This window comes from Athalia rosae, chromosome 4 (genome assembly GCF_917208135.1).
Source record: "Athalia rosae chromosome 4, iyAthRosa1.1, whole genome shotgun sequence".
NCBI lineage: Eukaryota > Metazoa > Arthropoda > Insecta > Hymenoptera > Athaliidae > Athalia > Athalia rosae.
The window spans coordinates 5,171,254-5,195,319 of NC_064029.1; the positions used below are offsets into that span (position 1 = coordinate 5,171,254).

Here is a 24,066-nt window from a genome sequence, read left to right on the forward strand (position 1 = left end):
GTAAACGAGACGCGTGGTAAAATAAAAACGAATATATTCTCGGAAATATATTACCTAAGCGACTGATACCCGAACGAACGCGCGTACAGGCTACAGGGGATACGTAGGGGCAAAGGCAGTCCCTGACTGCCGGGTTTATATTTCCCGCGCTTCTATTATTATATACGTACGAATATTAATATTACTATACGTGCTCTTGATAATCCCGGCGCGTTATTTTTTACTTTTTGATTTTTTATTTATTTTTTATTTTTTTTTTTTTGGCGCGTATTGATTGACGTTAACGAGAAGAACGAAACGGTGGTTGGTGGTTGTTCGCGGTTGCGTTACGTTACATCCGCGTAGCGTACGGCGAAACAGAACGGAGGGCGGAAGAGGACCGGGGGAGAAGAAGACCGGGAGTACGCCGAGTATAACGGGCGAGCGACGGTTCCCTAATAGGATGCCAATATGATTAGGCGTGCCGTTGCCGTTGCATCGAACGCGCCGCGGCGAAGACGGTCTACGAATAACGTATGAGACGATCGAGTTTGCCTCATCTCCCGTTCGACCCGCGGGAAACAACAAGGGGGGAGGGGGGGGGGGGCGAAAAATAAGCGAGAGGACGGACGGGGGTGGTGTGTGTAATTTTCGAACGACGCGGAAGAGAAATAATTACGCTGTGTCGTTCGAGTTTCGCCGTCCGAATGTAAGAGTCAATTTACTCGATAACCGGGCGGAATATCCACCCCTTACCGTTGTACCAGCGTATACACGCCACCGGTGTATACCGGCTTAACGTCCGTCAGAGTCAATCTTTGTTTCGCACATGACCGAACCTACGGGGTTATCTGTGTGTACCAGCTCGTGCGCTTTATTTATAACGCATCCGTTCATTCGTCTCGAAGCTCGTTTCGCCCGCGCGTAACCGGGGAGCAAAAAAGCTCCTTCGACGGCGTCGGTACGCGGGCGGCGACTATACGTCCCCGCGTATATGGGTTGGGACGCGCGGTTGACGTTCGGTACCGCCACCCGATACCGTACGTTTGCTAAAAGCACGCCGCCCTGAGGGGACAGGGAGACCGACCACGTCTAATGGCGCGTGCAGAACCCCGCGTATGACTTAAAGCCGAGAGATGATACGCGGAGAACGGTGCGTCTTACCAACGGGAGTATCCCGCCGAATGACCGGAACGTACGAGTATTTCCTATTACAAAGTACCGACGAGGGTCATCCGACCGGAGGGGGGGGAGGGGGAGGGGGGGGTGGGTGTTATGGAGAGAAATAGCTCAACTCGGAATTCGATTACTACAATAGCCCGTCGTCGGATATCGACTGTCCGGACAGCCGGTGTGTCGCTCTCCCCGATTCGCTCTTTCCATCATTCGGGGTGAAAAAGGGTTGAGTATGAGAAGTTTGGCGAGGTTAAAGTGTAACGGAGGAGCGAAGGTGGAAAATTTTGGCATAGCGGTAGCTAGCGGCTTATTCCGCGTGGCGGGGGACGCATGTGCACGGAAGTTCTCGCGTCTGTCCCGGGTCAAAGAGGTGCCCCGAAAGGGCGCAGAGATGAAATTCTTAGCAAAGACGGAATAGAAAAGCGATGCGCGAGGAGAATGGCGAATTAAATTTATTCACGCGATGCCAATAAGTTGGAAAGTCGCACCCTAAAAGCTGGAATCCGTCGCTGCCGGCTCCCACCTCCCCACCTCCACCTCCCCACCTCCCATCCTTTTCTCTCGCTTTCGCCCCCCTCCTACGTCTTCGCCCCGAACGTCGACTTCGCCTCCACCTTTTCCCTCGACCTCCCCGACTCCGAGGTTCTCCACCCCCCGCCGCAACGCGGGAGTCCCCTTTGTTTTAGCCCCGCTGCACTTCGGTCCGACCAAATGAACGCTAGACCTAGCTAAATATGTGCGGTACCGACGGACTCGAACACCCGCGAAATTAGATAAAACGGCGATACTTCATTTTCTCTACACTCAGAGACCGGCGTATACATCGCTCGAATCTACTTATACCTAATTTCATTTTTCTTTTTTTTTCTCATCCTCGGTAGACGAAGAATTGGCGATGATTTTTTCCTAATTTCCTTTTTTCCTCCCCTCTTACCGCGGGGTCTCACGCTCGCGGCTTTATCTCGCGTTCGCGGGTTCTCGATATAATTGGTTTCCGCCGTTGAGAGTTGATTCGCGAGGACTTTCTCCGCGAGAAAGGACTGGAAGGAAGGCGAGCCTAAGTAGTGCTCGGGCATCAACGGTGCTTCGGCGTGGGCGAAGACGCGGCAGGGGACGTAGGGAGGGAGGGGCGCCCAAACCGAAGCAAACCAAACCGGGCTTTGAATCTGTCTATTACGATTCGCATCCAATACGTTACACCCACCACCATCTCGCGTACGCATATTGCAATATATATATATATATAGGAACATGTGTATAGGTACGTTGTAAACGCACACAGTCTCGCGGACGAGCAGGTATTTTAATATTACTTTTATCGGCACTTTTTCCCAACAAATACTTGGAGGTTTGATTCTCCATCCCCCTCCCCCCTTCTTCGCTCTGATATTGTATTTCGTAATATACGTGAGTTGCTGTACTTTATGATTTTTACTCATTTACTTTTTACCGGATCTTTTTTTTTTTTTACTTTCTTTCTTTCTTTCTTTCCGCGTCCCGCGGATCAACCGGCTCCTCTTCTTTTTTCCGCACATGTGCACGGGCGAGCGGTGGGAGAAACGTTAAGACGAAAAGAGGAATGAAATTTATTTTTCAGCCGGAAGTCCGATGCGGATCGAGCGGCTGCGTCGGATCTTCGAACGGTCGAATTTTAAGTGTAACGAGATACTTCACAAACTTAATTCTTCCGAGTTATAGAGGTGCTCGTTCTCTCCGTCACTTCGCACCATCAAATCTAGTCTTGATTTAAAACAGCGACTAGACTGCTTTTTCCCGTGGACCATGGCCGCTTGAATTCTGTGACCGGACGTACGATACGATCGGCGAGCGAGACGAAGACCGAGTCTCCGACACTCGAGTTCGTTATTTCTCTCCTTCCTTATCGCTCCATCTGCTAGGATAATCCCTTGACCAACGGTCGGAACGATTTAACGTCACAATAACTTGGCGTATTCGCCCGGTGGTGTCCGTCAACCCCGCGTAACCGTCCCAGGCAAGAAGGATGGATGAACGAAAGAGTGAATGAATTTATCGAACGAGAGAGAACGCCCGGACGTGCGGGGTAGGGGGAAAAAAGGAGTGCTAAAAAACAAAAAAAAAAAACGAGGCGCAAATCCACCCGAGGAAGGAGGAGCGAAGGAGGGAAGAAACGAGATGGAGAGGAACGAGATAGAGCCGTGGAATATTGGAACGAAATATCTCTCGCCGGGCGATTACGGCCGCACACTATAAGCGTTGGATAAATATTTTAGTTCGTAATTGCGTCATCTGCTTGACCAGCCGCCGTCGATCGATCGATCGATCGATCGTTCGATCGTTCGATCGGCAGATTTACAACGATCGACACACGCTCGCCTTTCCGCGCCGAGCGTCGGCTCATTTTTTTTCATCGTCTCCTTTCGTTCGTTTTTTAGGAAACGAGGTACCGCGTGTCGTCATATCGGCGATACGCGCTATGAATGGCGCAAAAATGGGGTTGCGGTGAAAATCGCGGGGGGGGGGGGGGGGGGGTGGAGGAAAAGCCCGCGTGGGTAGGGGGTGCGGCAGAGCGGTTCGTTAAGTGTTTCGTCGAACACGGAGTACAAGGTACAAGTACGGCGACACAGAGGAAACCGACCACGACGACGACGACGACGACGATCATGTTTGCGATTCACTCGAAGAGACTCGCCGGACAAGCGAGTCCCAAAGCGTTTATGACTTGAGTCAATGCAGACCTAATATCAACATCAACTTCTACCCCCGCGGTACCTGACACGCCCCCCCTCCCCCCCCTCTTGGTACTCCGGACGCCGGGCAAATGTCGACCGAGCGATATTCCCAGATGACTTATACGGATCGTATCTCCTTCCGAACCAACCCCCTTTGTGTGTGGTTCGTTTAAATGCGGTTCAGAGTACGGCTGAATAATTTCTTCGACGAAACACGCTCCGGGTGTAGCGGAGAATTTATATGGTTGTCTGTCTTTTTTTTTTTTTTATTTTCTGCTATTCTCCACCTTCTTCCGGGTGTAATAATAATTTTTTTCCACAAATATCTCGGCTCACTTGGCGTTAATTCTCAGGCGGACGAGGTCGAAAATTCCCTCGCAATTTCCTTAAGAATTTCCCTCCTCCATTCGGTGGGGCCAAACTTCTCCTACTACCTTTCGGCCTCTCGCTATTTTCCTAGCGGCATTATATACCACGAGTGGACTCTCGTAGCTCATAAAGATAGCGGGGGGTCCAGAGATGGACGCCGACTAAAGTGGATGACACGAGGTTGAGACGCAGTAGTTCGTCGGTTCGTCGTCGTTCCTCCCCCGATCCCCGACTCCCTATACGTAGACGCCAAGGGGTGTTTAGGAACCCCCAGCGAACTGGGTATTGTTAAGTTAAGTATGCCGAGCGGTCCGTCAAGTTAATCAACCCGGTGCACGAGAGGCCGCGAGACGACCCCGCATTCTTCAGATATTGCCAGTGGTTCTCCGTTCAGTCGGTCCCCTTTCTCGTCGTCATTACTTTATTTTCATTTATTTTCATTTCATCCAGCGAATAAAATAATCGAACGAAAACGGGGAACGACGAAAAGATCATCATCCTCCGTTCCTACGCGTCATCGTTCCCCCCATGCGTCGGGCACGCGAATCGAACACGTCGTCGGATCTTACCGATCTGAAATTAATTTGCTCGGAGATTCGAGTGGAGCGTACACGGTAGGGTATACGACAACGCGGAGGACGCATCGTGGTACGTATAGCAGCGGCGGTGCAGGCTTCGAATCCGAGACAAGAGGGCTGCGCGTGATCGATGGCGGATATCGACTGTATCGCTGCTGCAGTGCCCGGTAAATGGGGAAAGAGGAAAAGCGGAGGGAGGGGGGGAGGGCAGGAAGGGCAGGAAGGGGGGGGGGGGGTGGTGGAAGAGAGGTGGCTTTTAGCTCGCTCATTTCACAACCGAGGGGGGGGGGGGGGGGATTTCCGGCGGAACTGGAACCCGACGTAGAACTTGGGAGGACTGGAAGCGAGGACCGAACGAGCTGTTCCAGCCGAGCTCCAACTTTGTATCGGCGGTTGCACCTACCCCTCGATACACGGTTACTGAATTTTTCATACCCCGAGCGTCGGGCAACCCGGAGACGCCGCTGCGACGCGATGGGGATCATGAGACCGAACGAATAGAAAAATCGAAGAAATTACACCGAACTCGGAGAAAGGAAAGAAAAGCGTGCGTAACGACGGCGAAGGACGTACGTATCGTTTTACGCCAGCGGTGTTATCGACGTGTGGAATCGTTTGTCTTTGTTTGCATAATGATAATATCGTCAGAGGCGTACGGCGCGATAATCCGAAGAGAAATTTGAGTTAGATCCTTTTGAAACCCCCGTAAGTGACGGGTAAAATTTTGCTAATGGAACTAGCCGCGTGCTGTACGTGGGTGAAATTGTTGTGCGACCCCGATGTAGCGCGAATACCGGTCCCCGAATCGCTACCGGTTGGTAGCCAGACAATTAACGAATTAACCCGGAAAAGCTCTCTCTGTTGGCCCGTAAAATACCCCGAATTACTGCCGAGCAACCGAAATAATATGCTACGTGTATAGAGGCGCGTAAACGCACACGTATTGTACCTCCGTACGCGCGTCGTACACAACGTCGAGAAGGAGGAGATCACGCGCCTCGTCGTCACGTGCACGTGTAATAATATCTCCGCATCCTGTACGCGCAACTCACAGCTTCTCAGCGACTCTACCTACACCCATGGACGATCGTCCGCGCGGTATAACCGTTGCATAATGTATAGTACCCACGTAATGAGCGACGTGCGAATTTACTGAAAAAAGTGCAACGTTCCACCGCGAATACAGATTTCAATTGCGGACGATATTTTCCGACGTCATCTCGTCTTATTCAAAGGGAAATATCGGGCGTCAGAGGGCCGTCGATTATAATAATTGTTTTTACCACGTTGTGTGAGGGAAACACGATCGTGCGTTTTTAGTGCCGCGTGATTCACCTCCGTGTCACATGGGCAAAAACGAGATGCCGTTTTGCCGCTGCATGGGTACCGGGTAACAAAGCGCCGCACCGTAATTCGAGTTACGTAGTAATTTCACTCGATATTCGCTACACGGATTGCCGGGGGTTGCAGCGGCCGACAACACGGGCGTTTCGATAGATGCGCGCGGGGTGCTTCGCGACGCGTATATACATACATACATATACATATATATATACATATATAAACACATATTATTATTTTCATGTCTCATCCGCAAACATTTACATGGGGCATAAACAAAGACGGAAAAAAATTATTATTGACAGCTGCCGGATATTTATTTAACGAATTTTCAGCACGCCCGTCTCCGTGGCCGGTGCGCGTACCGCATTCCATGGTTCGAAAACACGTCAATAAAAGATTGAGTCCGTCATCAATATTTGAACGGGAAAATTGATTCTGTTATAAATTATGTGAAACTGATGGCTCATAGTTCGCCGTGATATACACGCGTGTCATATCGGCCCAACGAACTAGATAACGATGCACGGAACGCGGCGATCGCAGCGCGTTCGTATAAATTCGAAATAATCGTCACGGAAATTCGTTTTGTAAATTATATTTCACAGATTACACGTACCGTACTTTATGCACAATATACGTACGTACGTGTTCAACGGTACGCGGTGTGCTCTAAAGGAGAGTAAAAAAATGAAAGGCTGAAATTCAAGAGGCGAAAAAGAGAGAATGAAAAAAAGGCGAAACGAGGGCCAGAGAGGAATACGTGGAGAGAAGAACCGTTATAGAATATTTGTGTTCGACAAATAAGGTGTCGTCGTATAAAATGACAATAAGGGTGTAAAGGCGTCGTCGGAATATAGCGACGGGAGAGCCGGCTGGCCCGTATACACCTATAGGAACAAGGGATGCGCGTATCTCTGCAGCGAGGAGGAGGAGGAGGAGGAGGAGGAGGAGGAAGAGCGGCATATCGCGAGTACGGTGCGGGGTTGGCTGACATCAATAACATTCGTTACTTGCGGCACTTCACCCCCGGTGTACCACCACGGTAAAGAATGGCTCGGGCCACTTCCACTAACTTAGGTGTCGCCTTTGTTCGACGGAATCGCGCGCTACCGGGAGGCGAGAAAAAGGATAAATAAATGAAAGAGAGGAGAGGAGAGGAGAGGAGAGGAGAAAAAAAGGCGGGGAGGGGCGACGGAAGGTAGTCTGCGAGGCTCGACATCTTTTAGGTTTATTTCACTAGCGAACGTGCGCGTCTAGGTAGCGCGAAAGAACCGGCAGTCGTTCCGGTAAATCTACGCCAACTTCCGGTACCCACTTCGCTACCGACGACTCCCTCAATTCCCGCGTATTTCCTCAATGAATATATATATACGTATACCTCGTACCGGCTATATTCCCGTTTTCGCTCACAATCAGTAAGTACCAGCGCCCTAGTTGCATCCCTCTCCATCTCTCTCTCTATCTCCCTCTCCCTCTCCCTTTCTCTCTCTCTCTCGTACAATTCGCTTCGGCCTAGGTCGGCTTCCGTGAAGTATAGAGACGCCAGTCAACCTCCTGTAGGAAATTCGATCCTGCAGTTACATACTCGCTGGATTACATGTAGGGAACTTTGAGAGCTCTATCGGGTACCGATGCAGCGGTACGCGGGGGGTTGGGGTATCGAGGAGGACCCAAGGCTTTGCATCAGGTGGATGACGCAACGACGAGATTGAGAGGAAAAGCATGCGGTGGTTTCGAAATTGGCGTAGGTGGTGCGCGCACCTCGCGTTGCCATCCCCCCTTGCGGGAATGTCGGATCGGGATGCTCAGACTGCGAGCGGAGCCGCGGCAAAAGGTTAGCGGGTATAGGTGGTATACCGAAATCCAAATCCTTCGACTCGAACCACGTCGATCCTGCTAGACCACCGCTACGGGGATTCGGTTGTTATCAACCCCGGAGAAACTCAATCAGCATTTATTAGGCATCCAATACCGTGCACGGTACACGGCGTTTTCGACCGATGTACGTATGTATATATAAATTTGTATGTATCTACGTACATCTCTTTTAACTCGTGCCAAAAAAAAAAAAAAAATACCTATCTGTCGAAATAAAAGTGGGGAGAAAAAGAAAAGGGTCCGCGAAAATAAAGAGCGGCGATGCGTAAGGTGCTCGGTACCTTGAGAGGCGTTGCGGAATGGCCGGCGCTAACTTTCCATGACAATAGCTTTTATCCTTTTCTTTTTATTCTCACGGTCTCCTCTGCACTTTTATTCCTGGTTTAAGAATTAAATTAGCCGATTCCTTTGCGCGGTGAGTTGAACAGAGAAGAAGAGGGGCGGCGGGGGGTGGGAGGAAGAAAAAACAAAAAGTAGCTTACCGACGGGGGAGGAAAAAGGAGTTTGAAATGAAGAGGAAGAAAAAAAAAAAAAAAACCAAGAAATAATCACGCGATGCCGAGAGAGAAGGGAAATTTATGAAAAGTAAAATTCTCCGATGGGAAGACGGACGCTCATTTGGAAGGAAATATTTTCCTTTTGTACCCAATATCAGGGGGGGGAGGGGGAGGGTTCGGAAAGTCTCGAGGAGCGAATCCTTTCCGAAGGTACAGATAGCGACTCGATGAATATGAATGTATATATATTTTTATAGCTTGGAAATAATTATTTATGAAATCAGGGGCGCGATCGAACGATGACGAGATGTGTTTGGCGTACAGTCGGAGAATTTCCAGTTGAAATCGAAGAGAGCGAGCCCCCGACGTCGAAGGAGCTCGGGGGGTCAATCAGTCGGACGACGCCAACGCGTAACCGACGAACAAACGAGAGACATGCGACGCCGGGTCAATCAGCTCGCGTGTTGTTTCTGCCGAGCAATAAGAAGAGGCTGACCGCCTCGCGTATACCACTTGGCGTACAAACAGCCCGGAAAACTCTAATGAAGGCGACCGGGAGTTTATCTTGGAAGTTGACGGGGACGGGAATAGGTCCTTGCCAAGGTCCCTCGGGGGTGATGATTTCGAAACAACCCCCGGCACCGCCGCAGCCATCAAGAGCACCGCAGAGACCTGCTTTTTCCCAAATTGATTCCGCCTCAGATTTTCCACCCGCGTCTCCCTCCGCTCTGTGGCGTATTCGCCTATTTCTTTCTCTCGTCATTATCTTGATTTGTTTTTTCGGTAATCAACCCGCTCGTCGTTACTGCACGACGTTCGCGTTTTTACCCAGCGACCAAAAAATTTGTCATCTTCCGTAGAAACTGGGTGTATAATTCGATCGTCGCATTCGACAAATTTCTTTTCTTTTTTTTTTTTGTGTCGTTCCGTTTCGTTTCCTTTTTCCCGACAAATATATATACGTACATATGGGTACGACGTAACGCGCCGGAGTAATTCTTGGTCCGGAGGAGTTCCTCATCGGTTAATTTCACAGAACACCGACGGTGTTTCCGTCTATTCGAGTCACGTGACATCGCTTAAAAGTTGAGGAGTGGCTGAACAAATACGCCAGCTACGTACCGTTCGGTCATTCGATTCACCCCTGGGTGGCTACGCCACCCTCGACGCCGTCCCAATCTTACAAGTTGAACCGCCGCACCTACGGGGCGTTCGAAGGATTTCTATCAACCGATCCGGTAAACCAACTAACAAGTTCCAAGCGATTCGGGCGCCGTTAGTTTTCGAATTGGTCATATTCGGCTGATTTTGTCCGAAAAATATCGAAACTTGGTTGGAAATTTTTATTCGAAATTTGATATTCTCGTTATTCGTACGTTTTGCGTCAAGGTTCTCACCGAATCTCACCCGGTGTACGTCAATTCCTGTTTATTTAATCAACGATCAAGTCGGCGTGTACAATTCAAGAAGTCGCCTACCACAGTCGCTCCAAATTTTCGAGCTTCAGGGAGTGTTTGTAATATCTTTTCTGCCTCTCGCCCGAAATAATTCACTCAAAATTTGATTTGCTAATGTAAAATCGCGCCTTCACCTTCGCTACACGTGGAAACGCGGTTAACAATAGCATTGTAATTGTAATTGCTTACCTGGTGCAACGCGCGCCCACCGTACATATGTATAACCTTCGAAGGGTGGGTAGGTCAGACCTTCGTTTCGCTCGGAACGTACGTAGGTAAAGGTCTGCTTTGCAAGTCAGACAGTCGGATAAATAATTCACCCGTTCTTCCGCCGGACTCGCGTGTTATACCGTACAAGGTACGGTGTAAAAGGCGGACGATAGAAACGCCCGGCTCAACGTTTACCTCCGTTACAACCGATCATAACGCAACGTCCTCTTCTGCTAGAGAATGAGAAAAAAAAAAGAAAAAAAGAAATTCCGCGATACCATTACAGCGTGGAAAAGAAGCGAGAAGTGATAAATTATCGCACACGTGCACACCTCGTACAAGTTTCTTCGTCGGCTGGTAGAAAAAAAGGGGCGGGCGTTCATTGTGGTCAGACGGCAGAGAATTCCCCTGGCAGCTTTTAGCTTTTACCGCGGAACGCCCGTCAAACTTTTAATTCTCAATTTCCCACATTCGAGTTCTCCGCAGATGGGTCGACCAACGGCCCAAGTGTTTGCCGATGGGTATCGACTTATATCGACGGCAATTAACCGCGCAAATAAGTGTCTCAAGTATTGTACTCACGATCGCGTGAAAAATCAACAATTACCTCGTACGCGCTGGGGCTATAACGCGACGGGAGCGATAACGTAGAAAATGGGTGAACCGGAAACGAGAGAGTGACAAAATTTTGGGGGGGGGGGAGAAACGGTGAGAAATTAGGCGCGCGAATCGGGGTTGAAAACGAGGGGATAAAAGTTCGACGTCGGAGTGCACGAGGTGACGCGATTCGTCGAGGGGGTATGAAAAGAAGAGGCGACGCCGAGGGAGTTTGACTCGGCGGAGGTCCTCGACCCCTCGTCTCCTCTGCTCCCCGACTTCTCTATCGCACCGTACGCTACCCGCTCCGGGAAGTTGAAGTATTAAGTAAAAGTGTTTCCGAGTCGGAGGCAGCAGTCTCCTCGTTACCCGGCCTGTTAACTTTTCAACGAACCTTGTAATGCCTAACGTTCCGTTAGAGTTCAACGAGTGATTTATATTTCGTAAATCTGACTCTACTTTGTGGACCGATGCCGTTGCTTCCGTCGCCAGTTAGTTTCGTATTCAACCTTCGAAATCCTTCGCTCGTACGGTACGTACGTCTCGTCGTAGTGTATGAACATTCGCGAAGAGAGTAGCAGCTGTAGGTGAAAAAAAAAAAACGAACGACGCGGTACGACCGCATCGAGCTGGTAGGAAGTGCAGCTTGTTAACTTGGCAGTTATCGGAGTCAACTATATGTATACTTACATGCGGTGGAACCACAATGAAGCATCCGGATTCCGGGTATTCGAGAACGGAGTAAATCCGTTCATTTTATTATCCAGCTTCGTAAGTACATTCGTTCGCGGAGCGCTGCGTTAGTTATTACGGGTGGGTTGGGTTGAAAACTTTTAATACTCCAACCGGAGCATTCCCCTCTGCTTATTACAGGTATTTATACCTCCGGGTATTTCGCCCATTCGATTTGAAAAGTAAAAAGTGAATGAAATTAAAATCCGTAACAACCGTAACGTCGGTTCACGTAGTTTTTCGCTCGGATTTTTCATTTACCTTTATTCGCCGAGGATAATCGATGCTCGTCGTCGTCGTTATTCGATAAATATAGGAGACGCAGAAGATATCGGCCAGGCAAACTACGTGTATTCTCAAGCAATAACAGCGCAAATGTGTGTTAATTCCCCAAGAATACGCGTCGCCAACCTGACCTACGTAGACCAATCGCAAAAACGGAGAATCCGCCGTATCGATATTTTCTCAGCTCGCCCGCTTATTCGATGATCTTTTCTCTCCGCCCTGTAATTTGTAAGTTATTCATTAAGCGACGATGATCGGGGTGTTTTTTTGTTTTGTTTTTTTTTTTTTTTTGAGAATGAGAAAGAACGTGAAATTTCACCACCGAAATCGGCTTCGTTTCGAAGATCGCCGAGGTGCAAAATCTTGGGGGACTGTATGCATACCATCGCGTGATACAACACGCAAGCGTACGAGGGTAGACGAGGTCAGCTAGCACTCGGGGATATTATAGTTTGTATATTCCACGAAGTTCAAACGAAGGATTATCACATTTCTGCGTACGAGACCGTTCCGCCATTAGGATTTAGATAATACCCGTGTACCGTAATTATCATTATACATGAAGCCAGAAGTGCACGGTACTACTGAAAAGCGATGCCAACGTCCAATCTCTCAAGTACCTAAAAACGATGCATTTTCGCCGGCCGGTCGCGGGATCGTGAAAATTTTTCGAAAAAAGCGGACAATAGAGATTCAGGTCGGCCGTGGTTCACCTGCGTTTTGAATGGAGATAAAAACGGAGATGATGCGGCAGCGGATCCACGGGATTTCCGAAAAATCTCGGTGGTAATTTACCGTTTGTATTCGTTACCCGATCCCCTGGGAACCGATTTATATATCACCGTCCGCGTTGCGTTGCATTCGAAACAATGACAGCCGATAACACGGGGTGTTAGAATTGTTGATTATTCCAAGAACCTGTTTGCGCTCAATTGATTCACGTTCAATTAAACAGATTGATCGAAACTGCGCCTCGTCCGATGCGGATTCGTATAAAAGTATTCAAATTTGCGAACCCGATAATTCAGCGAACTTTTTTTCTTCCCCTCTTTCGGCTCACCCATACTCGTGCAGATGCACGACCTTATCTCGAATACGGGCGGTCCGTTGGAATAGAAAAAAAAATCACCAACTTGGAAAAAGTCAAGTATAGAACATATTATTATTCGCTCGCTAAAGCGGAGCTTTATACGAGGCCCGAGCTTTCATATTACCTATGCATGTTACGTACGCGATGAGAAATAGAAGCACTTCGTCAAGAGCCGTACAATTTAACGATGAAGATATTTTATTCTTTTCCGTTCTCTCTTTTTTTTCGCATGGAACGTGAAAAGCGAAAAATAGAAGAAAATCGATGAAAAAAAAAGAAAAAAAAAAAACACCTAAAATTCTGTCGTTCGCTGCACTAAGATCGAGTAATGAAAATTAAAACTGACGCGAAAACGCGAATGGTGAAGAGCTGCCTTTCCGACAAACCTTTTAGTAGGAAAAATTCAGCTTTGGAACGGGGGAAAAAAAAACTATAGACACGGGGCTTCCACATTCCGTACCGATGTGCGGGGATTAGTGAGTGACGTACGTAGGTACGGTTGAAAGCCTGGCTGGCGGGTATCTTTCATATTTCAGGATTAAAAGTGATTTGCTTAATATCAGCCGGAGGCTCGCAACTACCGTTGCTGGCCCGTGGTAATGAATTGAATTAAATTGGACGAGATCGTATTGAAAAAAAAAGGGAGAACGGGGAAAAAAAAAAACATAAATAAAATTTTCGGCACCGGATTCGCGACGGCTTCTCGATCGGAATCCCTAGCGCCTTTTGGGGCTCTCGGCAATTAATTAACGAAAAACGAGCCAGCGCGGCTGAGGTAAACAGTAATTTGACGTGATCAGAATACACGACTAGAACTTCTGAAGGAAAAAAATTTAAGTGAGAGAAGAAAAAAAATCGCGAATCCATGAAATATTCGATTCCACCGTTTTCCACGGTGGCGTAAATCAAACGTAAAGAAAAAAAAAAAATAAATACATCCACGTACAATAAATGGAGGTGGGTGAAAAAAAGAAAAAAAAAAAGAAAAAAGGAAGCGATAAAGAGGGCGGGGAGAAAAAGTGGATGCAGATACCCACACAGCCCGCGTTCAACACTGAATTCAATTTCATGTTATATTCTTTGTCAGAGGTTGGTTGAAATTAACTTTGTCGTACCGCGTTATGCGTATACTTTCCCTATATTCTATACCTGCGATTGCAGGGGTCTCTACCGTGCGGCAAAAAATTCTAATATCTCGCAGCAGGACCCCGAAGCGAGATTTTTTATTTTCATTGCGAACTGCATAAACGAGCGAGCGGTCCGTGTAACCGCTCGTTCGCCCGTTACATTCGATTCGGAAAAGGGGCACCGCTTCGCGGATGTTGCTGCTACACGGACATCGGCCGGTACTTTAATCCGTTTTGTTCAATCCAGCCGGATTATTACCCTCGCGTACGCCGACGTTTGCGCGGTTAATAATCCATCGTAAAACAACTGATCGATCTTCAAGTGTTGCTACCCTCCACCGTTTTCATCGAGCGTTTTGCAGCCGGGTTGGAAAAAAGAAAATTACTGCACTTCTCGTTTTCCGGAAATTTTTTTTTCGACTTTCGAATCCCGAATGTTCCGTGGAAATATCGGTGGACGACGGCAGGGGCGAGAAAGGGCAGGAATCAAATGTTATCGGCAATTCAAGGTATAATGCGAACGGGGCGCGTCTTCGTCGGAGCCAACGTGGGGGGCTGTTTTGTGTGTTTTCGGAGTTTTTTTTTTTTCGCTCTCGCAGACCGTATACCATAAGCTAGCGAACCTGAAAAATAAAAGGTTTCGCACAACTGCCAATACACTTAGAGTATGGGCTCCGTTGCGCCCTTTTTCCTTCGATTTTTCGCCTCCGGTTATTTTGCTTTTTTCCCTCGGCCTTAACCGACAGTTTTCGCGGCGGCCATTTCACCTTATCCGAAAGTGTAACGGATACAGAAAAGCGTAAGGGAAGCACCGGCAGCTACGCCGTAATAAGGGAACACGAAGTGTTGGAATACGAGGGGGGAACTGAACCGAGAACAAGACCCAAGGATTCCGGTAGAGCGAACCTTCCGTTACAGAAAAAAGGACGAAGTTATAAACGAAGAAGAGGACCGCCGAAGTTGGGAGCGGGAGGAAACGAGAGCGAGAAAAAGGGGCGAGAGGGAGATACTGACGGGCAGCGACGGTGGATCCCCGACAAATGGATTAAGCGCAAATTGCTAAACTCTATTTAATTTGCCCAAATGAATTTCGTTCCGGCACTGCGGGGGAGCTCTCTCTGGCACTGCGTTGCTCGGTACGGCGTGTCGTGTCGTGTCCCCGTTCGGACGCAGCGGGTGTACGGGGCTTAGGGGTCTGAGAAACTTTGGAATAAAATCTTGTTCCCGAAACGGAATTGAGAGTTACTCGCGCAACGCGCTCTTTTTTTATTTATTTATTTATTTTTTTTTACCCTCTATCTCTCTCTCTCTCTCTTCGCCCATGATTATTTCATTCAAGAGAATTCTTTTTTTTTTTCTTCTTTTTCATTTCACTCCATTTTGTATTTTCATTTTTTTTTCCCCATCTTCAATTTTCGTCCGTCCCGTGTCCCTGTGAAATAACGCAGCTCTGAATTCGCTACGGCGTCGCTAAATCGTATAGGCGGTACGGTCGGCGTTCGCTAGGGCCGGCGGAGTGGCATAAATCGCGTATGGGGATCACGCGCCGGTTTCGTCCGCCGAAACACAAGCGACGATAATGCATTCGCGCTTCCGAGTAAAAGTGATAGCGGCGTTTCGCGCCGCTATTCGCCACGGCCGCTGCTGCAGCCGGATGAATGGCGCTTTGATGAGTGCACCGGACCCCCCCCCCCCCCTTATTCCCCCCGCGGTCTTCCCACCGAATGAATGCTCCCACTAATTTCAAATAATTTTCCCTAATTCACAATGCCATACCTTCCATCGTCCACCTACTGCGCGAGCCGATTTTATACTCCGGAGTCACGCGGTGACCACCTTCGCATATGTATGCGCCGGGTATACGGTACGTACATAGGTATACCGTACGTACGTACGTGCGATGAGGAGAGAAACTCCGAGTCACCTTACATTATATGGTGACCAACGTACGTCCAGCCGGGCAACTCCGTATACCGAAGCGCAATCTAGAAATTGGCTAAGATAATCGAGTTACCGATTCACTCCTTCTTCGGTACATACTGCTGTACATGTGTGTGAGCCGAATCATAGAAAAATCCCGAGTCTTTCTTCGACCCCGGACAAAACGCGATTGGGAGACGTGGAATTTAGCGGTGATTTAACTCGCGGTAAAGTCCTCGTTGCAGTTATGCAGTTACGTACCGGGTTACGTGAAACCGGCGTCGATGGACATTCGACGTATACGGGTGTGGAGAACGAATGGTAATTTTCCCCGATCTCTTTCGATCCCGCAGTTACTACCGTTGCCATGACTATACACGGTGGGTAGGTGCAGTTACCCATCAGCAACAGACGTCTGGGGGAGTCGCGCGAGATTCGATAAAACTACCCCCTTACTAATGTAATTCACCCGCGAGAAGAGCGAGCTAGGCTAAATTGATGAACCGAGGATCATGGGGTGAGAATTTGGCCCGTCTGTTTGGAAGCAAGCCCGCCGTTTTTCTAACCGGATTTTTTCGAGTTTCCGAGTCCCCCCTTTCCTTCCCCCCTTACCACCCCCACCCCACCCCACCCCACGCCGGCCAGCGAATTCATTCGCTCGCACTCGACTGACTCCGAGATCGTTGGACTCGACGGCGGCATTTGAAAATCAAAAAGCGGCGAACTACCGGCAATGATCGGTTGTACGAAGCCGCGCTACGTTCGACCGGCGATCGTAACGATCACCCGAGAGTTCTCAGCCGTTACGGGCATCCCCCGTGTGATAATAATAAAGCGCCGGCACTTAGCGGTAAATTAGGGATACCTCAGGGCGTGCGTTCCTGTCGCTCTTCGTTAACCCTGTTCACGTTGATTATGCCGGGGGAACTACAGGGCGGTGAATAAATTCGCGAACTGCATGCCCTTCGTAGGAGGAGAAAATACGAGGGGCGGGCAACGGTATTTTCATTATTTCATCAAGGCGAACCTGAGAACATGGAAAAGAGAATGAAAAGTTCTCCGCGTTTCGAGAGAGCGAGAGATATGACGTTGAAAATAAATTTCGCAATCACGGGGTAAAATGAAAAGAGATCTTCTACCAGTCGTCCGACGTATAATAGCCGGGTTACGATTTTTTAATTATCATTTCCATAAAATATTTCACTGAATTCTTTTGATCATGTTTCGTTGAGATGAAACATGGAAAACTAATTCCATTTCCACAACGCTTATTACACCCGATGGAACCGGGCGCGAAGCGTACGGTCGGAGTTCACGTGAGCCCGTGGGTAATTATTTTGTTATACTCCGAACCTTGCTTTCGTTCTCTCCTTTTTTTTTATTTTTTTTTATTTTTTTTTCACCTCAATAATAATTATCTGCACCGCGAGACGCGATCGAAACAATAATATCCCCAATCGCGAATCAAAAAGGCTCGGATTCGATTCGCTGGTCTTTTTAGAGGTACCCCGATCTTCGACGAGGGTTCCAGAGGCTCTCTCTCGAAGATTCGGTGAAACGGAGAGAAACGAGAGAAGAAGAACAAAAAAACGAAAAAAAAAAAAAAAAAAATACACACACACACAAAACGACAAGAAAATGAAAGGTACAAAGAAAAATAAAAATAAGAAGGGAAGAACAGAGAAAACACCTGGAAGTAATTGAAAATTGATCCTCTCGTCCCGGGTGAATACTGGGGAACAAAAGTACCGACCGGTAGACGAGGTATCTCCTTTGTGTTAAAACGCTCCTCTTGTTTTCCCCGCTCCACCCGTCGCCGTTCGAGCTTTCTGCACCAATTCTTCGTTCGTTTCAGAGCTATCGTTTGTTTCTCGCTTTAAGGGAGACCCCGCGCCAACCATAAGACACAAACCACCACCACCACCACCACCGCATCGCATCACCAACGTCGTCGTCGTCGTAACATTCCTACTCTGCAACGGGTATTGCCGAGCGGTGTTGTTCTTGTAACAATGCGGCACTCAGCCAAGTACTAAGTCGTTTGATCCATTGATAATTGAGCGACAACAGAACGAACCTTCGCGTGGAAAGGGTAGGGCAACGGGGGGGTGGGTGGCGATGGGGCTGGGGCTGGGGCTGGGGGGATGAAGGGCGAGTAAAGAAAGAAGGGGTGGAAAGACAAGACCATTTTCCGCGAAGCACGCTACCGCGGATGCCGGTCATTAGTCAAAGCCGAAACGGAATGTCCCTTCGGGAAATACAGCGTAATAGCGCCTCAAGAGCTTGCAGAATTGTTCGCGCCGCGTTTCTATAAGCAGCTACCGTTTCCGTTCCTCTCTTCGGGGCTTTGCCCTCTCAAATTCCTTCTACCTACGGTATCGCTTTTATTTTTCGACTAAATACGAGCGTACGGCCGTAGGGGTCGGTTCGCTTCTTTTTTAAACTTTGAGGGGAGGCGGGACTGCAGCGGATGATATCGTTGCGAAAAAATATGAGGTCGCACGAAATGTACGAGGTAATAAATTTCTTCGATCGACGGGGTGATCGTGAAGGGGTGTAAGGTTAGTAATCTTTGAATGAGTCCCGGAATACGAGGCGAATCGTTGCTCCAATTTGCATAACAAAGAGAGCAATTAATAAAGTTATAACTCTGCCCACCTATAGGTGCAGGTGTATTCGTACGGTAAACGCGTGAAACTAAAGAGTTCTCGGCACCCGCGCACTCCGAGATTCCGAGATGCCCCCCCCCCCCCCGGGGCCGGGGGTGGGTCGACTGACAAAAGGCCGTTTCGTCCTTTCAAGAACCTCCATCCCCCTCCTTACTTTGCCCTGTAACTCCTTCTTCGCCGTCCCGTTTTTCTCTGAAAAGCTGCACCACCTCGCCCCCCTCCCCCCTCCGACGACGACAGCACCGCACAAAGTCACCCCGTGCCAGATCAAAACAAGTCATAGAGAGTTTCTAAGGAATCTACGCCCCGAAACTTTGCAATCTTTGCCAGTACGAGGAGAAAATTCAGTGCGGAAGCTACTCTCCCCGCGGTATATATGTATATGTATATATATGTATAGGTATACCTATACACACCAAAGAAAACCAACTACTTTAAATATTTCAGTAAATTCGCGCTCGCTTCCACAACCAACTTTAAGTGGTTGAATCTCGTTCCCCCGCCAAATGAACAACAAACAACTCAAACTCAACCGGCAAACGTCAAACCGCACCCACCGCCTCTCTCCCTTTCCCTGACCTTACGTAAGCGTTATCCGCGCCGATTATTCCGTCAATTTCATCTCTGTTTTGAAAAAAAAAAAACGAAGAAATCATTCGTCGGTCGAATTTATTAACTCCATTTTCGCTCGACTCGCGATTGACCGCGAGTTGAATTTTTTTTTTTTGTTTCGTTCTTTATCGCAGGACCTTAATTCTGGCAGCGATGGATTACCGTTCCCTCCTCCGCGAGACCTCCTCTCTTTCTTCGTTCTAAATTACAGGAATTATTTATCGAGTAACCGGTGATTGCGACTCCGTTGGAGGGTGGCAGGGGGGGGGGGGGGGGGGGCACGGTGACACCGGGGGCGGTAGATGGCTGGTGGAAAAGGAGATGCGGAGAATCGCGATGGTTGCGGGGCGGAATAAGGGGGGGAGGGGGGGACCGTTGAGGGAGGCTGCGGCGAAGAGACTAGTGCTACTTAATATTTCAGACAGCCGAAAGCCAACTTCATGCATACTTATAAGTGAGTTATACGCTGGCGCGTAGAGTATTCCTAATATGTATGTACATCTAGCCAACCCGCCGCCCCCTTCGAAGACGAACGCGTGACTCCGTCCCGAATCGTCTGATTCTACGTAGAGAAAATAAGTGAACAAACAACGGGACGAGAAAAGGGATCGAATTAAAAACTCTGAGAAATAGAACGAAATTTTTCCGAAAGCCTGAAACTCTGCGGCGGGTTATTTTAAAATTTTTTTTTGCAGTTTTTATCGCGTAGAGGGAATCGGTGGATCGAAGGGGTGAATTCCGTCGTCGCATCGAATCGCTGAACTTCAGAGGGGTAGGCGGTATACCTGGGGCGCAGGGAAGGCGAAGAAGAGATCGCTAGCCGCTAACCTGTGGCGGCAAGGATACCGTGAACCATGGAGGCAGGCGGCTACGCGACCGCCTTAGAAAAAACCGGTTTCAACCCCAACAACGCCGTGGATGTTTGACGAGCATCGCCACCCCCATCAATCACCCGCACCGTCGACTTCTCGAGTAGGGTACGTCCGGTGTGCTTACTTTGTCGACACCACGCCGTAATAACTCGGCGGGAAGAGAAAAAAACCTGGGCGCGCCTTTGACGGAAACACCTTTCGCACACACGGCTGTGTGTCACACACAAGTCGATTCAATTTTATTTTCTTTTCTTTTTTTCATTTTCTTTCTTTCTTTTTTTTTTTTTTCTTTCATCCGTACTCGTTCTGTAATATCTTATTTTATTCGATTACGATATCGATCGTGATTATCGAGGACGGCCGCAAAAAAAAAAAAAAATGTTTCGTCAGAGATTAACAACGGACTACGGACTTAATTATTTTAGCCGGATCGAGTACGACGAATCTTATCTGATAATTTGGTTGCATGAAATATCTTCGCACAGTCCCGATAAAAAAAAATACATTTGTACGCGGTAGTTTTACTGCGGAAACTTTTTATTGTTTTGCGATATTGAAAAAGATCGACGACGAAGCGATTTTGAGTGCCGAGGGAGATGAGTGAGAAAAAAAGCTTCTTTTTTTTTTTTCCAAGTAAATAAAACAACGAGACGAAGAACGCCTTCTTTTTCCTTCAAAGGAGTCCTTTTCTGTTGAAAACTGGAAGTTTTCAGCTTTCCACGATGCAGGAAGTTGGCATTACGTATTGAAGGGTGTTGCAGGCACGGCCCCGCGCGCGGAGTGAAATAAAAATGAAGCTGAAATAGCGAGAAGATAAGATTTCGGTCGTGTTCAAGCTTCCCTCGCGGCGTAACGTTGCAGGTGTAAAGTTTCGCGACTCCCCGTAACTACGTACGGCGTCGAATGGTCAACCAGAATCCATTTTCCGATGCCATGTTGAAGTTGGTCCTGTCCAACTTGATTGGTATCGAAGTCCTCGAGCAGGGTGAAAGTTCGCACTTAGCCAGCAGATGGAATATCGCCAGTTTCGTTTCCATCAGAGCGAATCTGTTGCCGATACAAGACCTCGGACCCGATCCGAACGGCATGTAAGCGGAGGAGTCGACGTTCCCTCTGTTCTTCTCCGTGAAACGCTCGGGGTCGAATTTTCTCGGGTTGGGAAAGAACTTCGGATCCATGTGCAGACCGTAGAAAGGTATCCACAGACTGTCCCCGGCCTCTACTCTGTAGGGTTCGAAGCCGGGAGCGGCTGGAGGCAGATCGAACGCCTTGGTGCATAGGCGATCGATGACCGGCACCGGTGGATAAAGTCGAAGAGTTTCGCTGATCACGGCGTCGAGGTATTTCATCTTGTGGAGCGCCTCGTAGGTGACCTCTCCCTCGTTCTCGGCTAGGACGGCGTCGATTTCTTCGTGAAGCCTCCTCTGCACCTCGGGGTTAACGCCGATCTCGTGCGCCGCGAAACACATCGCGGTCGACGAGGTGTCCAGGCCGCCGAGTAGGAAGACGAACGCCTGGGCCGTCATCTCTTCGGTCGTCAGTTCCGATTTTTTGCCGTTCGTGTCTCTCGCCTGCATCATCAACTGGATCATGTCGTTGCGTACGATTCCCTTCTCGTCGCGCATCGCTATGGTAGACGATATAACGTCGAGGAAGAATCGCCTGGATTTGTCGTCCACTATCTGGATGTTGAGTAGCCTGCCGAGGAAGGGGCTGCCGCGTAGAATGAGGATTTTCAACGCCTTCAGTTTTCGGCTGAAATTCGTCACCTCTCTACTCGTCGTGTAAAACTCGTTCTCTCGGTTCTCCAGGGAATTTATGCTCAGTCCGAACGCCGCGGTGGCTATTACGTCGTTGGTGTATCTGGCGAAGCTGTCTTTCATTTCGATATCGCAGGGTCGTTCCGCCTTAGCGAAGAGGTGGTCGGCGAGGTCCGTGCCGCACTGGGCAGCCAGCTTGAACATCATCTTCATTTTGCTGGATGTGAACGCGGGACTCAACAGAGTCCTCACGTCCCGCCAACGATCGCCCTGAAGAAAGAAGAGATTTTTCGCGAACAGGGGATCCGATTCCTCGGGCAGAAAATTCCTGTGGTCTTGAAAATGATCGAAGTTTTTTATGGCGACGGACTTAATGAGCTCCGGATCGCGCAGCATCACGATCGGATTGACGAAATCGAATATTCCCACGTATTTCACCTCCCGTACGGCGTTATACATGTTTCTCACGTTTTCGGCAAACGGTATCCTTCCGAATAGGTTCAGACCTGTGTTTCCTATCAACGGCGTCGCTTTCAAGGAGGGTACACCTCTTCTTTCGAAATGGTGCGTACGTCTTTCCAGAATAAAGTAGACACCGACGACGCCAGCCCAAAAGCTGACTAACAACGTCCAAAAGTATTCCATGATTTCACGGTCGAGCAGCTAGTGTGTTTTCACTTGGAATTTCTTTCACCTCCCATTCGAAATATTCTCGCAACTCGTAACGAAACTCACGTTTTGCACCGGATTGTTGGAGAATTTATTTACTTCTGCGCTCAGCTGACACGAAATTGGCGAGATCCGGAGTCCGAAGTACCTTCGACATTAGGTTATCGCCACTCGAACTCGTACGCCCCCTTATCACTTCGGTTTTAAAACAACGCAGTACGGAGTAGGGAAAAAAAATTCACAAGCGACAAGCGATAAAGACAAGCGCTTCTCCAGACGACCGTCAGCGATCGAATCAACAGCTGAAATTGTTCAAAGCGACGATTACGTGCCCGACCACTTCACGCCCGATGACCTTGCCTCGGGTATAATCATAGCGCTGGTGATTGCGATCGATACACGTTAGATCGAGCGGTACTTAATGATCGGACGTAACCGCTCGGCGTCCGTGACAATGCATTTTTTCGCCGAGACTACAAAGCATTTTTTGTTTCCGTTTTAAATGCACTTTTGATCTGCTTCTGTTTTTTCCGCTGACTCGCGACAAAAACGGAACGAACTTCTATTTATGAAACGGTGGTAACGTTTTCCTCTGAAAAAAAAAAACAAAAAAAAAACCGCGCAGCATCGTACGTCCAACGGCTACTTGCCACTGCAATTAGGTAATAGCACTCCGATGTATGCCGGCAGACGCACCGTAAACTAAAGTAAATATATGGCGGGTTGCGTAGGTATGTGTGTGTACTGGTACATGATTAGATTGATGCACGTTTACTCAGACACTCCTGGTAACCGTATATGAAACAAACTAGTACACCGTCATGTCAGTAATTTCAACTTGCAATCACTTATCTTCGCCCGGCGATATTTCAGAGCTCTGCCGATCGGCTCATCTCTATCTTGGATTGCGAGTATTCGTTAGTTTTCCCATAAATTCTTTCGATCATTTTGAAGAAATTGATACTCGGCTACCGAATATTCCACCGCGCTTACAAAGGGAGATCGAAACGTGAAAGAAAATGTACGGCGAACGCGATGAGCATTTGAATCAATACGCGCGCTGGGTGACGCGGATGCCGTTCGTCACCGTCGATTTTTTGGGTAGGGTATAACGCGACGTCCCATCTTTTTATACGCCTTCACTTCGTCGTTTCGGAGTTTCCGGGCCATCGCAGATTCCATTTTTATATCCTTTCCACGGGCGCAAGGAGATGCGTGTATTTTATAATTTGTATTTTTTTTTTATACATGTATATATATTTTTCAATGAGATTGCAGGGAGTAAAAGTAGTCGAGTGGGTAAACATCCATGCGAGTAATTTCAGCGGTACGGAATTGAGCAATTTTTCTGTATTTTGTTTACACACCGTAGCTTTTGAATTATTTCGGCGCTACGGCGAAATGCCATTTGCATTGTTAATAACTATGTGAAGAGCCGTGCTCCCGAGACCGCAAACCGACAACTATCACTGCAACCGAACCCCACTGAAACCCGCCCGCCGTCTAACATGAATAAACAAACAAATCGCTCGCC

General features: G+C 48.5%; 1 protein-coding gene across 1 annotated transcript; it reads right to left on the reverse strand.

Annotated features, from left to right (window-relative positions):
* Positions 1–20,622: 20,622 nt before the first annotated feature.
* On the reverse strand, positions 20,623–22,835 carry LOC105686448 (cytochrome P450 9e2-like). The gene has a single exon (XM_012401299.3). The coding sequence runs from the start codon at positions 22,506–22,508 to the stop codon at positions 20,991–20,993; it is 1,518 nt and encodes a 505-aa protein (XP_012256722.2). The 5' UTR covers positions 22,509–22,835; the 3' UTR covers positions 20,623–20,990.
* Positions 22,836–24,066: the final 1,231 nt, after the last annotated feature.